The sequence below is a fragment of the Alternaria hordeiaustralica genome (assembly GCF_023758085.1).
Source record: "Alternaria hordeiaustralica strain BMP 2776 chromosome Unknown scaffold_28, whole genome shotgun sequence".
Taxonomy (NCBI): Eukaryota; Fungi; Ascomycota; class Dothideomycetes; order Pleosporales; family Pleosporaceae; genus Alternaria; species Alternaria hordeiaustralica.
In genome coordinates, this window is record NW_026056800.1 from 301,960 (window position 1) to 317,226 (window position 15,267).

At 53.5% G+C, this 15,267-nt stretch overlaps 9 protein-coding genes across 9 annotated transcripts; 4 read left to right on the forward strand and 5 right to left on the reverse strand.

Moving 5' to 3' along the window:
* Positions 1–412: 412 nt before the first annotated feature.
* J4E84_009425 (uncharacterized protein) lies at positions 413–1,270 on the forward strand (the record flags this gene model as incomplete). The annotated part of the gene is made up of 1 exon (XM_049391987.1): positions 413–1,270. The coding sequence occupies one exon, from the start codon at positions 413–415 to the stop codon at positions 1,268–1,270; it is 858 nt and encodes a 285-aa protein (XP_049240388.1).
* Positions 1,271–1,671: 401 nt separating this feature from the next.
* CBP20 (Nuclear cap-binding protein subunit 2) lies at positions 1,672–2,232 on the reverse strand (the record flags this gene model as incomplete). Its single annotated transcript, XM_049391988.1, has 2 exons — positions 1,672–2,115; positions 2,170–2,232. The coding sequence occupies 2 exons, from the start codon at positions 2,230–2,232 to the stop codon at positions 1,672–1,674; spliced, it is 507 nt and encodes a 168-aa protein (XP_049240389.1).
* Positions 2,233–2,498: 266 nt separating this feature from the next.
* Positions 2,499–5,033, forward strand: J4E84_009427 (uncharacterized protein; the record flags this gene model as incomplete). The annotated part of the gene is made up of 1 exon (XM_049391989.1): positions 2,499–5,033. One exon carries the CDS (start codon positions 2,499–2,501, stop codon positions 5,031–5,033), a length of 2,535 nt encoding a protein of 844 aa, XP_049240390.1.
* A 301-nt stretch (positions 5,034–5,334) lies between these two features.
* On the reverse strand, positions 5,335–6,030 carry J4E84_009428 (uncharacterized protein; the record flags this gene model as incomplete). The annotated part of the gene is made up of 1 exon (XM_049391990.1): positions 5,335–6,030. One exon carries the CDS (start codon positions 6,028–6,030, stop codon positions 5,335–5,337), a length of 696 nt encoding a protein of 231 aa, XP_049240391.1.
* Positions 6,031–6,282: 252 nt separating this feature from the next.
* J4E84_009429 (uncharacterized protein) lies at positions 6,283–7,314 on the forward strand (the record flags this gene model as incomplete). Its single annotated transcript, XM_049391991.1, has 2 exons — positions 6,283–6,987; positions 7,039–7,314. The coding sequence occupies 2 exons, from the start codon at positions 6,283–6,285 to the stop codon at positions 7,312–7,314; spliced, it is 981 nt and encodes a 326-aa protein (XP_049240392.1).
* An 85-nt stretch (positions 7,315–7,399) lies between these two features.
* On the reverse strand, positions 7,400–8,314 carry J4E84_009430 (uncharacterized protein; the record flags this gene model as incomplete). Its single annotated transcript, XM_049391992.1, has 1 exon — positions 7,400–8,314. One exon carries the CDS (start codon positions 8,312–8,314, stop codon positions 7,400–7,402), a length of 915 nt encoding a protein of 304 aa, XP_049240393.1.
* A 331-nt stretch (positions 8,315–8,645) lies between these two features.
* On the reverse strand, positions 8,646–11,244 carry J4E84_009431 (uncharacterized protein; the record flags this gene model as incomplete). Its single annotated transcript, XM_049391993.1, has 2 exons — positions 8,646–10,078; positions 10,125–11,244. The coding sequence occupies 2 exons, from the start codon at positions 11,242–11,244 to the stop codon at positions 8,646–8,648; spliced, it is 2,553 nt and encodes an 850-aa protein (XP_049240394.1).
* A 597-nt stretch (positions 11,245–11,841) lies between these two features.
* Positions 11,842–12,941, reverse strand: J4E84_009432 (uncharacterized protein; the record flags this gene model as incomplete). The annotated part of the gene is made up of 2 exons (XM_049391994.1): positions 11,842–12,771; positions 12,828–12,941. The coding sequence occupies 2 exons, from the start codon at positions 12,939–12,941 to the stop codon at positions 11,842–11,844; spliced, it is 1,044 nt and encodes a 347-aa protein (XP_049240395.1).
* A 270-nt stretch (positions 12,942–13,211) lies between these two features.
* On the forward strand, positions 13,212–15,206 carry J4E84_009433 (uncharacterized protein; the record flags this gene model as incomplete). Its single annotated transcript, XM_049391995.1, has 2 exons — positions 13,212–13,312; positions 13,364–15,206. The coding sequence occupies 2 exons, from the start codon at positions 13,212–13,214 to the stop codon at positions 15,204–15,206; spliced, it is 1,944 nt and encodes a 647-aa protein (XP_049240396.1).
* Positions 15,207–15,267: the final 61 nt, after the last annotated feature.

Genomic DNA, 15,267 nt, shown 5'->3' on the forward strand with positions numbered 1-15,267 from the left:
TTATCGGCTAAAGTAGTGAGACTAGACTACTAGGAGGACTCCCGCCTTATATGAGCCTTGGAAGCCTTAGTGCAGGTACGACCTTTCTTGACGTGATGTGTAGAACGCGTGGGGATCTACATGTCATGATCGTTCACGGCATCAATGGGGGTCCGAAGTGTCGATGATGGAGAGGTAGATCGAAGAGCGGCACCGTGTCGGGGTAAGCGGATCAAAAGGGTTGAACCAAACGCATGTGTGAGGTGACATGTGCTCGCGCGGGCGATTACCGCGTTTTAGTGGGGGCTGGGCTTATCGATAAAGATTTCGCCTTTGCCGTCACTTTCCGTTGCATGACTGTACATTTCCTTGACGCTTCAATTCCTTTTTTTCCTACAGTCACGGAGTTCCTGGCATCTGTTTCATTTTTAATATGACGGTAAAGAACGGTACTCAGATTATCACGGTCGGTGTGCTTGCCCTCCAAGGCGCTTTCAGCGAACACGTCCAACTCCTCCGCGCGGCATCCTCGAACATCCCCTCGTCGCAAACCTTCCACTTTATCGAAGTCCGCACACCCGCCCAGCTCGCGCAATGCGACGGGCTTATCATCCCCGGCGGTGAAAGCACAACAATGTCACTCGTAGCCGCACGAAGCGCCCTGCTCGAGCCTCTCCGCGACTTCGTCAAGGTGCAGCGCAAGCCAACGTGGGGTACATGCGCCGGCCTGATTCTGCTAGCAGAGAGTGCCAATAGAACGAAAAAGGGAGGCCAGGACTTGATTGGAGGTCTAGACGTGCGAGTGAACAGAAATCATTTCGGGCGACAGACCGAGAGTTTCCAGGCAAACCTCCAGCTGCCCTTCTTAGAGTCGACGAGCAAATCGAACAAGACCGATCCATACCGATGCGTCTTCATTCGCGCGCCTGTTGTAGAGAAGCTGTTACTGAGTAAGAAGGCTGTGGGCATACAAGAAGGGGAGAGTGAGAGGGACGATACGATTGTTGCGCCGAGTAAGACACCAGTGGATGACTTGGCGAGGAAGGAGTTGGAAAGCGAAGTTGAGGTGATGGCTACGCTGTCGACCAATGCGAAACCTTTGCAGGAGAATCAGGTACATGACCATCCGGGTGCGGAGGATATAATAGCGGTACGACAGGGCAATGTGTTTGGGTGCAGTTTCCATCCTGAACTGACGGATGACCCACGGATACATGTCTGGTGGTTGGGAGAGGTTGTAAAGGCCGTGGAAAGGCGACAGCAGTTTGAACTTGCGGACCGGACTAGATGAGTGACAGAAAATGTTAGACATTTACAGGCGCATGGCTGGGTGGCATTCTTGTATAGCATAAGAGAGGGTGTTTGGAAGATGGTACTGAGTTTTGGGAAGGTATCTAATTTGGTATCTTTGCCCCCTATGAGCATGTGCTTATAACTAAAGCACTAATGAACAATGCCGAATGATAGACGCCAGACGCCTTCTTTGCAGTGTTTGGACACCCAGCTGAGTTTGGGTTGGGCGAGCTTCCCCATGTAACTGAAGTGCCCTTCATCGTCCTCAGTTTCAGCGTAGTCGTGCTTGCCAACGTGGGATGGCGCGGCGGCGCGAGGTTCTCCTGATCAATATGGCCTAGGTCTTTTTTCTCGTGATTAACGTCCTGGTGATCCGAGAGATAGTAGTCCATCGTCATCTTACTGCGCTTCGTGGTATTCGTCCACAGCTCTGCCGTATCCGCCCCTACCAGGATCATACTCGGCTCTGTACTCGTCGCGGACCTGCCCACCGCTCTTTCCGCGTCCGTACTGCCTTCCCTCGGCGAAACCCTCGTCCAGATCCGTCCTAATGACACGCTCGTCGAGCTTGGTACCGCCAATGTACTTCATGCAGTCCAGCGCATCCTGGTGTGTGTAGTATTCGACGAAGCAGAATCCGCATGGTGTCTTCTGGAATCGGTCCAGGCCCATGACTAAGCGCTTGATCTCGCCGCATTTGCTGAACAACTCGTGAATTTGCTCTTCGGTGGTGTAGAAAGAAAGGTTGCCGACGTAGAGGGTGGTTGCGTCTTTGAGCTTGTCTTCGGGCGAGGGAGAGCGGCCGCGGTCATCGTCACGTCCGTTGCGGTCGCGTCTGCGCTTCTAGAAAAGAGTCAGTCTTTGAGTACTAATGCGATGTGTTGTAGCCTCCCATACCTTTGCTGTCGCATACGAACTCGGCTTGTCGAGGCGGTCAATGGTACTGCGAAGCGCCGGCATGATGCGCGCCCTCAACTTCGATGTCGGCTAGATTTGTAGGAAGCGACCGTGGTCCGAGGGAGTGAGAAGATATTGAGGGTTGTTTTGGAGTGAGTGTAAGGATCGGAAGTCGAAAGTCGAGCTCGGAGCTCTCGAGACGCGTCGGTCTTGGCGCTGTATCGCGCGGCTGGAACTTTTGTTTGTCCACACTCTTACCTCTACAATCCACGCAGCTATTTCCTACCCACTCTTAACTCTCTCAACACTATCCGAGGGAGCTCGCCGTCATGCCAAAAGTACTGGGTTATACGCCAGACTGGCTCAGCCGACCGAACCCAGGCTATCATCTGTTTGCGCCGAAGCAGACAAACGGGAATGGAGTCGCAGCAAAGAAGCAGGAACCGGGACCGCGAAAGACAATCGCAACGAGGGGATCTGAGATCTTCGTCGCTGTTGGGAACGAGATACGATGGGCAGACTTGGTCAACCTCAAGGAAGAGCAACAGCCCGCATACCGAACCCTCAGAGTCTCGATACCACTCCCGATCACGCGTCTCGTCATTTCGCCCGAAGAAGACTACCTCGCCGTCTCTACCTCGCATACGGTACACGTAATACACCTTCCCGACTCGTCGCTGCTCGGAGCTGGAGAGGACGACGGCCCGTTGAAGCCAAAGGCCTTCCAGTTGGGACCGACCGTACACGTTCTCGAAGAGTCGCCCGTCGCAACGACACTATGGCACCCATTGGGCTATCACGGGCGCTGCCTAGTCACCATCACAAAGGCGGGCGTAGTTCGGCTATGGGAGATCAACCGCGCCGACAGGTCTACCTTCAGTGAGCCGTCGCTCTCAATCGATCTGCCCAAACTCGCAAACGCTACCAGCGACCAGGACGATCTCAGCGCCTCCAAATTCGGAGCTTCCAAGGGCTTCTCTCCCGACTCCGTCGAGCTGGAAGTTGCATCGGCATGCTTTGGCGACTTCCCAGACCAAGAAGGTGTCCATGGCTGGGCCCCGATGACACTGTGGATCGCGACGGTACTTGGAGACGTATACGCGCTCTGTCCTCTGCTACCGAGCAAGTGGCAGTTGGTTGAGTCGCCCGGCAGCCACACATTCCTCCAAACCCTTACCTCGTCCATCAACATCAACTATGCCGAGCTCTCAGAAGACGAGACATCGCCCAAAGACGAGTTAAAAACATCAGAGAAGCAGGTCTCATGGCTGTCGGACATCTTATACGAGGAGCCTCTCGCCGAGGAGCGGGCGCAGGGTGACACAGTTCAGGTCTTCGCTCGCCCACACAGTGCGCCGGCGGTGCCGTTGCTACAGGGTCCTTTCACGATCTCGCCTGAAGTCGATGATTTTGAGCTTAGCGACATGATTGTTTTCTCCCTCAAGACCCTCTCCGAGAGCGAAGAAGAGGAGGCTGCAGAGGGTCTGCCAACCGCTGTCGTGTGCTTGCTCACCGAAACGAGCAAGGTACATGTCTGTTTGGACCTTGAGGGCATCGTTGGGCGATGGCTGCCATCACCAGAAGACGAGATTGACACCACAGAACCAACCGAACACGAGCTGATCATTGCGGAAACAATTACACTGGTGGAAAGCGATGAACCCTCGTTCAACCAGAGCATCACGCCAGATGTGCACACCGACTTCTCGTTCTTCGTATCACACGCCACCGGGGTCTTCTACGTCTCAATGGAGCCTTGGGTCAGAAAATTGGAGACTGAACTATCTCAGCCGCAGACCGAGGGTTCGCCATTCCGTATCAAACGCGTATTGGAATCAGCAAACACCTCCGTGGACCAATACCTACAGCGAAGCGTCTCTGGCGATGTGGACGAGCAAGAAGTCACCGCAGTCGCCGTTATCGAAGACGGAAACGTCGGTTACCTTCTTCTCACCACAGTCGACGGTGAGCCTCAAGCTGCTCTGCTCGATGCACCTGAAGAAGGACTCCCTACCCAAGAGGAGATTGCCGAATACATGGCAATCACTGGCCCTAACAAGGAAGTGCGTCAAGCTTGGCAACCACCAAAAGAACTCTACGAACCGTTCGATCTTTACAATTCTATCAACATCCCCGCACGGCATAGAGGTGCTCTCAAGGATGAGATTAGGCTATCTCCCGCGAACCTGGGGCTTCTTATGGACGTTCATCGCGTACTCTCTGCGCAGACTTCCAAACTTCAACTCGCTGTATCCGATCTGTTCAACCGCGCGACGCGTCTGCAGGAAGAGTTTAGGGATCAAATCTACCGGACGTCGGGGATCGCAGCAAACATCGACAGTGTCACCGGCAACGACCAAGTCGGCTCAGACAACGGATCAACATACGGCAGCGCCAACATCGACGAGCGTTTGGAGAAGGTTACAGCGCGACAAGATCAGATCAACGCGCGTTACGAAGCTCTTCGACGAAAGATGGTCAGCATCGGCTCCAGCGAACTCAGCGAAAAGGAGAGCAACTGGATCGAAGAGTTGCAGACTATGGACAGCGCCATTGACCCTGCAAGCGAGACCTTGACCGACACTGTTGATGGCAGCGAACGTCCGGCCTGGCAGCGTTTCAACAGGCTCAAGGAGGTGCAGAAGGAGCAAGCGCAACAAATCGAAGCAGCTATGAGGAATGCCAAGCAAGCAGGCGAACACGAGCAAGCGAGAGGTAGCGGTGTCAAAGTACCCAGCTACTCAAGGAAAGCAGAGAACGAGCAGGTGCAGGAGCTCATACAGCGGAATAGCATGCTGGTTGAGGCTGCGACGGATAAGTTGCGGAATTTGGGAGTCAATATCCCTGTGGAAAGTGGTATTTAGATGCGCGATGCGACTTAAGGCGGATTGCGAAAAGTTCGTCCCATGTCAAGTTGATGAGTAGGTTGAATTAGAGGATTGTAGGATGACGGTTTCGCCGTGTGGGCACGAATATCAATGTTGCAATGTTTCTATCAGCTAACACGACTTTCTCCAAGATGTGACGAGCACGGAGCGTGCGTGTAGCAAATGGTGAGCGAGGACGATGCGGATGATCTACGAAGACCAAATACAATGACAAGTCACATAAGCTGCACATACTCATTATAAATCTCCCAGCCAAACTACCACATACCACTCAACTCTACCCACCACCACGTTGTCTTCGCGCAGCAGCCAACTCCTCGTCAAACAAGTCATCCTCCGACTTCCCCGGCAACTGCCCCTCTATCCACTGCCTCTGCCTCTCCGCACCCACAACGCCAAAAACCAACTCCCTCCCACTTTCTTCTTTCGTTCTCGTGTACAACTCCGTCGTCACCTCCACTAGAAGAGGAACGATGTCTGGTATCACGAAAGGGTCTATGCCGCGTAGGTCCAACAGAACATTCTCGATGTGATGTCGCCCTGGCATGCAAAAAAATGCATCCCCCCACGCCTGAGCGAGCTCATTCCAGTCTTCTGGCGTGGGCTCATATTCGGGGAAGTCGTCAGGCAAGATTTTGATGCGTAGGTGTGTGATGTATTTGACCGGCAAGTCGACATCTGACATGGAAAGCTTCGCGCCAGGCGGGTTTTGGGGTAGAGTCAGGGTGAGGGTTTGGATCCTGGGTGGTAAGTTGGAGAGCTGCTCGCCTAGTTCTGCTAAGGTTTGGGGATTGTTGATGCTGAGAGAGACTTGGAGGGGTTTTCGGTGCGGATCGAAGGGATGGTTCTCCTCTCGTTGGATTTGCTTCGTGATGAGGGTTATTGTGGTTTCTTGCTCTTGCCAGCGATCTGGCGATATGTGGAGGTGGTCGAAATCGTCGGGAAGAAGGTCTAGGATCAGATTGAATGGCATTTCGAGGGATGGTTGTCGTGTCGGTGATGATGTGTGAATCTTGTTAGAGGGTTTCAGGGTTAGATACCTACCTAGGTAGGTAACTTGTAATGGAAGATCTCTCACCCCCAGCATTACATCACATCCATGGATCGTCGGCTCGGCTAACCTAATCAAGATAGCGTCTTCGGCTAACCTCCCAGAGCCTCATTGCATATCCTATACAACACCCTACCCTCACCAAACTTTACATTCCAATACCCAACATCCAAAATGTCTTCCAAACCAGCCGTCATATCCGTTATCGGCTCCCTAAATGTCGACCTCGTAACCCGTACAGCTCGCGTCCCCGTCGGCGGCGAAACGCTAACCAGTGAATCCTTCAACATTGGCTGGGGCGGGAAAGGCGCAAACCAAGCCGTCGCATGTGCGCGTCTCTCTCGCACCAAAGCGCAAGCTTCCTCATCCCAGGACTCCGATGTCGAAGTGAGGATGGTGGGTGCAGTGGGTGACGACGAGTTCCACGAGGGGTTCTTGAAAGCTCTACGGGAAGATGGGTTGTCGACGGAGAAGGTGCAGGTCCTCAAAGGGAAAAAGACGGGTGTTGCGGTCATTATCGTCGAGACGGGGTCCGGAGAGAACAGGATTATGTTTTGTCCCGGTGCCAATGGCGATGTTGAGGTGCAGGATCTTGTGGATGAGGATGCGGGGGTTGCTCTTTTTCAGTTGGAATTGCCGCTGCAGGTTGTGCTGCACAACATGAAGACGGCGAGGGAGAAGGGCGTTGAGACTATTATTAATCCTGCGCCTGCGGTGCCGCTGCCGGATGAAGCGTATCATGGGCTGGGTCATCTTATCGTTAATGAGACGGAAGCGATGATTCTGTCAGGGATCGAGAAGCCGTCTTCGTGGGACGAGGTTGCTGCTGTGTTTATTGCGAGGGGGGTTAAGAATGTTATTATTACGCTTGGTGGCGAGGTAAGTGATCCCCCGATTTGCAATCTGACTAGTACTGACTCGGGTGTTCAGGGCGTGTTCTACAAGACGGCAAAGCAACAGGAGTCATCTCAGCAAGGCCACGTTGTGCCGGCACGCAAAGTCAAGGTTGTCGACACAACAGCTGCAGGCGACACGTTTGCGGGCGCATACACGGTTGCTGTCGCGCGTTGGAAAGCGATGTCAAGGGGAGCAGACTTTGACCTCGATGCTGCAATTGCGCATGCCAATAGAGCGGCATCAATGACAGTGCAGAAAGCGGGAGCACAGTCGAGTATACCATGGGCGGATGAAGTACCAGAGTCATAATCAACAAGACAATGAGCGCCAAGCCAGCAACGGATCTTTCGTATAGCGACTTGTCCTCCAAACAAACCAGCAAATCAGAAAACCCTTACTGTGCAAACGTCCTACCCTCCCACATATTTCCCATCTCTCCAACATAGACTTCTTCATTCCCCACAAAGTGCCCACAATGCGGCGTCCCCTCAAACACCACCTCTCCCACATCCCACCCCTTCTCCCTCGCCATCTCCTTATGCGCAACAACATCCTCCCAGTCCGTCATCCGATCAGCCTTGCTATACAAGTAACACACCCTCCTCTTCTTCCCCTTCTCCGCCCCAGAAACGAACTCCTCATCCAACAGCGTCCGACGAACCAGTACCTCAGGGTGCTCGTACCGTCCCAACGCTACACTCGCCCGCAAGATGATCAGGATACCGTGGACGAAGACGTAGCCTGCTGAGCGGATGGGACCTGGTGGGAGAGAGAGAATCATGGCGTTGTATGATTTCCAGTAGTATCCTGCCGCAGGTCCAGAGTCCATAATGATACCGGTGATGGGTAAGGGTGTTGAGGCTTGAGTATGGAGAGCGAGGAGGAGGGCGGTAGCGGAGATAGGGCCACCGTTTGAGAAGGTGTGAACGAGGATTTTGGGGGTCGGGTGCATTTTGGTGGTGTTTGCTGTTGGAGATGAAGGGACGTTGGTAGATGGTGTGTAAGTGCAGTCACTCAGTACAGAGCGCACGACTTCGACGGCTGGCAAGATGGCTTTGTGTTGTGCTGGGTAGGAGCTTGTGACGGATGTTACGTCGCTTTGGATGAGTAGGATCTTGGCATTGGGTGCGATGGTACGGTAGACGGCGATGTATTTGTCGATGTGCTTTCGGGCGGCGCCGAGCCATGTGCATAGGATAATGAGTTCGCCAGTGGTGTGTGATGGTGGGGTATAGAGAGATATCCGCGGTCCGAGTTTAGAGAAGGATAGGGACGGTGATGTGGGTGGAGGATGTGTTGCTAATAGCATGATGAATGGGTTGAAGTTAGCAAGATGGTTGGTGTTTCCGTCGCAGTGCCTGCTTCTACTGATCGATTCAAACTGGGATATATAAAGATTTTCCTGAACTTGATTGAATACATATGACTTTATACCGTTACGCGCGTAACGCGTTCACTAATCCGGCTTATCATCCGAGGCTTGAGAAGAATGTCTTGGTTCCATGAAAGCCAAGCTGATGCCTTACATGTAAGCCGTCATACAAGGAACGTGCATAATCGAGGCGTGCCATGCTACAGCCACTAGTCAGGTTGGGCGGACCTTGCGAGCTATCAGAAAGATGTAATTGGTCCATGCGCCCTTACATCAATCCATAATCGAAGTCGTCCATAGGCAGCGGCTCTACCATGCTGAGTTCTCCAAACTCGCTACTAACTTCTTCGGCATCATAGTCGAAGTCGTCAAACTCGTCATCACGCTCGTTATCAATACTCTTGTCCTTAGCAGCATCACTACCTTCCAAGACAAGAACCTCGGTAACAGCGACTTCGGTCCCCTTCTTCTGCAGCCGGACAGCCGAGTTCTCGGGGCTTGATAGATCGTGTGGTTCTGGGAACGATCTCGTAGTGGTATCAGGAAAGCTCTTGGGTTCTTCCATAGGTGTTTTACGCAGAGCCGGGGTGGATGATTTGACGTTCGAAGAGGGGTGCTCAGTCGTGGATACACCAGTGGAGGTGAAGGAAAGACCAGACAGATCGCTGTTGGAGGCAGGAGCTTTGGCCGGCTCTGGCTCTGTAAGATCTATCAGAGAGTTCGAAGAGTCGTGAGCCGCAGCAACCGGTCGACTCTGAGGCCTGGCGACAGGCTCCTTCGTTTGCTCAGTCGTTGCCTTACGTTTAGCCTCCTTTTGTGCCTGTTTCTTCCGCCTTTCTGCCTCTTCAAGAGCCCGTTCTTGTTCAGCGACCTTGTTGAAATTCACATCGCCGAGTCCGACTTTCACAAGTATCGTACCGACCAAGTACCGATACTGGTCGTGGCCACTGACAAGCTTGCTTACATCGATATTCTCCACGCCATGGACATTTTCGATCTTTTGTAGACCAGCGACACCTACCTGAAGTTTGGCTGACCGATAGAGAAAGCCGAGTACATAATCTTCCGTGCTGTGAACATTGACAACGCGTCCCGCGACAACTGATCGTATTTGCCTCCATCGCTTGCTGTTGGCAGGAGCAGGTGTACCCATGAGAACAGCTGACTCCACAAGACCGAACGCATGTTGTTCCGCAAGCTCGATCAGACATGCGTATACGACACGTGCACCTACTGAGTAGCCCGTAAGAGTGACAGGTCGCTTCCCTTGTACGCCATCGATGAGAGCATGCGCAAGAACCTTGCCAGCCTTGTCGGCTCGTGCGAGTGCAACAAGAAAGGGGTTGTCCAAGACGCTGGCAGCTTTGACGAGACCAAGAGGCCACAGACCTGCGTACAAAGCGCCAAGAAGCGTGCGACTGACAACAGTGTAGGTGACGCCGTCGAAGGCATATCCAAAGAGTACGTCGTTGAGGGAGTTGCCGAGACGCAGCATGGCATCAAGCTCGAAACGCAATGCGAATGGCTCAGTTGTACCGGAGTCGACCACCTCCCAAGGCTTGCTGACGTCGGATGGGGAGCTCAGCCAGCCGCTGACACCAATGGATACGCGTAACCGATGCTGTTCACGCTTCTGTGGGTCACGGGCATCTTGCTCGTCAGCCCAGTCGAGCTCCCGTTGATTCGTCGGTCGATCGGGATCTGGTACATTTAGCTTCAAGCAAGACTTCATCTCCGCTTTACATACCTTGAACCGGAAGGAATTCGAAATCTTGAACCTCCTTCGCATACTGGTCCATTAGACGCCCCGTCATCTTCGCACCATAGGCTCCGAAGAGTGATCCAACGAGCACCGAGCTGCCCGCCAATGCACCAAGATATGTTGAAACGACTCCCAGGCCTAGTCCGCCCATGACAGTACCCAGACCTGCGGCTAGTAGAGGCGCAGCAAGACCACCAGTAACACCAATGAGAACCGCACCGCCCACGGTCGCGAGACCAACCTTCCAACGGCGTGACACAGCATCGTTTGAGGCTTGGTTCTTGGCTGTCGCTTCGGCGTCCATCTGAGAGGCAGCCGTGGCTAGCAGACCTTGTGCAACCGACTTCTCATGCTCGCCCAGCAAATCAGCCTCTAGTTTAAGACTGCTTGCCAAACGTATCAACAAGATGCGCGAATATGCCGAGTATTGCTCCAAGCTCAGTAAGAGCAACAGGAGGCAGTGTAAGACCAGCACACGCTTATCTTCCTCAAGAGCTAGCAGTCTAGTCTCGATCACCTCATAGTGCCCGTGTCTTGTGTTCTTGGGTCGTGTGGGAGCCGCGTTTGCGAAGGGATCGAGGTCGTCGAAATCGATGAGCGAAGAGATTCCCTGGTTTTGCCTGTCGGCTTGGTCCAGCATTTGCTTCCGCTTTGCTTTCGCTTGACGGACAGTCTCACCCCGTACAGAGAGGACGTCGCATATTCGATGCATGACACTTGCCCGCCATTTATCGAAGAACGTCAAGGCGCTCCGTCGCAAAGCCTGCATTTGTGTGGACTCATGTTCTTGTGATGATTGCCTAGTGGGAGGCGCTGGTTTGGTGGTCTGTCTCGGCTGGTCGAAGCTCATGAGATCTGGTGCCTGATTTCCAGGCTTGGGTGCGGGCGACCGGGTCGCAAGGGAGGGTTTCGGTTCGGGGTTGTTGTATGGCTCAAAGGTGGCCGTGAGATCGTTTCGCATGGCATCGATGCTTAGGAGGACGAGGAGTGCCAGTTCCACGCGTAGGGTGGGTGTCTCGAGGACCGACGTGAGTGAGGCTCCTTCATCTTTGCTTGCTCTCTCTGGAGCATTACCAGATATTGCACTGGCAAAGTTGGAAAACATGCTGGCCCAGTAAAGCAACAGAGACCAGAAGACGAAAGAGTACTTTCAGTATGGTGGTTACACGGGACAGGGCATAGTAAACCACGCCACTTTGATTGACAGGGCGCCTGAGTCGCAGAATCTGGCCCCCATATTGTCAGGTACCACCATCCTTCAGATTGCGCTTAGCGCGAAGATAAACATAAATATTAGTACCCGTCAGATGCACGGGTGAGTACGCGAGAACGAGAGGCATGCGTGTTGTCGTTTTAGTAGAGGTGGGACAAAAGGTTCGTGGTCGCAGACGCGACGCGGCGTCACTGGATCTCGCGACAGCTGGAGGGATGGCTCGCTCCACTTTGGCCGGCCCGCGCCTAGCGCGATTCGTCCACGTGTATGCCATTGGATGTGCAAGTTCCTTCATCACCCACGCCTCCAATGGCATCTGCGCCGGTGGTTCACTGCAAGCTGTTGTGTTCTACTTTACATGTGTCAATGGCATCTTAGTTGATCAACGCGAACAAGTTATTGCGAGCCACATGGAAAGTTCGGACAGTTCGTTTAGATTCTGTGGACACCCGAGGTGTTTCTCCACCTATGGTATAATTAGTCTTCAGCTCACTTGCTCCTCTTGTAGATCTTCTGGAGGAAAACCTCGAAGACGACCTTCTTCAAGCCTTCGCTCTCATCAACCTTGTCGATCTTCGCCCTCAGCTCGGTAACGCGCTCCTCTTCCCACTGCTCGTAGAATTCCTTCAGCTTAAGCTCATGGTACAGCTCCTTGACCTTGGCCTCCTTCTGCGAGTCCTTCTGACCGTAGTTCTCCTCTAGCACCTTTCGTTGCTCGGGAGTGACCTTCTTCAGGGCCTGATTGATCAGCCATGAGCACTTGTTGTCCATGATGTCGGTGCCAATCTTGCCGAGAACAGTGGGGTCAGCAAATGCATCGAGGTAGTCGTCTTGTGCTTGGAAGTATTCGCCCATGGGGATGAGAATGTCTTCTGCGGTCTGGAGGTTCTTTGGTGTGGCTGCACCGGCATAGTAGAGTGCCAGTGCGACTGGGAGGTAGAAAGAGTAGTAAGCAGTCTTGTAGATGACGATGAAAGTGAACTTGTCGAGGCTGAAGTTGTCAAGGTTGACATCGTCTTCGGGTGCAGTCAACAGATCACACAATTGACCGCATTCGGTCTGGAATGTGACCTCGTGGAACAACTCCATCATGTCGACGTAGCTCTTCTCCTGACGGAAGTGCTTCTTGAGAAGCACGTAAATGGCCGACTCCAGCATGAAGGCGTCGTTGATGGCGATCATGCCGACCTTAGGTGCAAGGTACCAGCAGGGATTGCCACGACGGGTCTTTGAAGAGTCCATGATATCGTCCGAAACCAGGAAGAAGGCCTGGAGAAGTTCGATCATCCATCCTAGCAAGGCAGCACGGAAGTACTCTTCTGACGATGGGTCAAGAGACTTGTTCTGCAGAATTGAAGTGGTGTCGATAACAGACATGCCACGGTTGCATTTTCCGCCGACAGTGTTGTAGTCCAGTGACTATGGGACATGGTGAGCTTGCTGGACCCTGGATGCGTTGCTCGGGATATATCTACCTTGGTGAACCAATCAAGAGACTGCTGGGGCAGCTTGTATGATTTGCAGTGCTCCTGCAGGTCGGCCACAATGCGCGGCCATACGCTCTCGAATTCTTTGAGTGTGGTGGGCATCTTGAACGCAGTGAATTGGGTATCTTCGCAGAGCAGTGTTCAAGATAGAGGGGCAGTAGCAGATGTAGGGGTGCGGGCGGTGAAGGGGCCAATTTCCGCGGCGCAGCGGCGCAACCTTTAACCGCTCGCCGGGCCATTGTTTATGCCCCACCCTACCACGACAGGAAGCTCCCCATCAACACGCGCATCGGCGGCAGCGACATCACGCGATAGAGCCCTGAACCATGATCTGAAGCGCGCAGATAGTAATCTCTCTCTGATAGCGACGCGATGGGAACTCTATCGCCGGCCGACGAGGCCCAACTCAAGGCCCAGCTCCAGGACGCCGTCATCGGCTGCACAGAGCGCTGTCTCTATCACTCGGCGAAATGGTGAGTACCAATGGTTACGTAGACTGACTTTTGCATGCTGATATTGACAAGGGCCGCAGAATTACTCGATTCGCTCCCATCGGCCGATGACGAAGGCTCGGACACCGACGTCGACTCCCCCATGTCGGATGCGCAACCGCCGCAGACACCCAATCTCGTACGCAAAGACCCCATCGAAGCACGCCTAGAAGCACGTGAGACGCACAAGTTCCTCCTCGCCAAGACATACTTCGACTGCCGCGAGTATGATCGATGCGCCGCCGTCTTCCTGCCTGGCCCTCTGCCCAAGGGCGCCTCACAGGCACCTGCTACGCCTACAGCAAAGGCGAAGCAAGGCGCCAAGGGGAAGGCGAAGATGGTCACGCCATCCAAGTCCAAGCTGTCCAACGATACAATGAAGGGCATCAGTCAGAAGGCCCTGTTCCTTGCCCTCTATGCCAAATACATAGCTGGGGAGAAGCGCATGAACGAGGACAGCGAGATGATTCTCGGCCCTCAAGATGGAGGCGTCACCTTGAACAAGGAGTTGCCCACAGTATCTGCTGTTCTTGAAGAGTGGTTCAAAGACCTGCCCAACAGCGGGCGGCAACCGCAGGGCTGGCTGGAGTACCTATACGGTATGGTCCTGGCCAAGGGAAAGAACGAGCAGCTTGCTATCGACTACCTGATCAAAAGTGTCCACCAATATACCTACAACTGGGGTGCGTGGCAAGAGCTACAAGCACTCCTAACCACCATGGAAGAGCTCAATGGCATCGTCACACGCTTACCACAGAACCTCATGACTTTCATCTTCCACGTCACTTCATCGCAGGAGCTCTACGTAGTCAACGAACAGATCCACACTTCGCTGTCGCAAATATTGACCATCTTCCCATCATCGGCCTTTCTGAAGACCCAACGGGCGTTGCTCCACTACCACAACAAAGACTTCGACGATGCCGAACAGATCTTTTCCGACTTGCTCGTATCAGATCCACATCGGGTCGATCATCTCGACAATTACTCCAACATCTTGTATGTCATGGGCATGCGACCTAAATTGGCCTTCTTAGCACAGCTCGCCACAGCGACCGACAAATTCCGACCGGAGACATGCTGCGTGGTGGGCAATTACTACTCGCTCAAGTCGGAGCATGAGAAAGCCGTCATGTACTTTCGGCGAGCTCTAACTCTGGATCGAACCTTCCTTTCCGCCTGGACGCTCATGGGACACGAGTTCGTCGAAATGAAGAACACCCACGCCGCTATTGAATCGTACCGGCGCGCTGTTGATGTCAATCGCAAAGACTACCGCGCCTGGTATGGACTTGGCCAAACATACGAGATGCTGGAGATGCACTCGTACGCTCTCTTCTATCACCAACGCGCCGCTGCGCTGCGACCCTACGATCCGAAGCTATGGATGGCGGTTGGCCAATGTTTCGGCAAAGTGGGCAAGATCATGAATGGCATTCGATCATACAAACGCGCGTTGGTCGCAGGCTCATATTATGATGCTGGTGTCGGAGCCTCTTTTGGGAGCAGTGAAGTTACTGGTCTCGGTGGAGGTATCCTCGATCCAGAAGTACTCTACCAGATCGCCCTGTTGTATGAGAGGATAAACAACATGAACGAATGCGCGGCATACATGGAGCTAGTGCTTGCACAAGAAGAAGGGCCAGACTACGAAGAAGTGGGCTCTGAAGCTGCCGGTGGTGTCGGCGTCACTGCAACGACAAGCAAAGCCCGACTCTGGCTTGCTAGATGGGAGTACATGCGCGGCATGTACCAACGGGCCATGGAACTAGCGAACGAGCTCTGTCAAGACGGCGTAGAGGTAGAAGATGCGAAAGCACTAGTGAGAGACATCAGAGCGCGCATGGAACGCGGCGGAGGAGACGCGGAAGATTGATTTGACACAGCGTCTCGAAAGTTTGGGCATTTGCAGGCGTACAGGTATGATACCCAAGCAA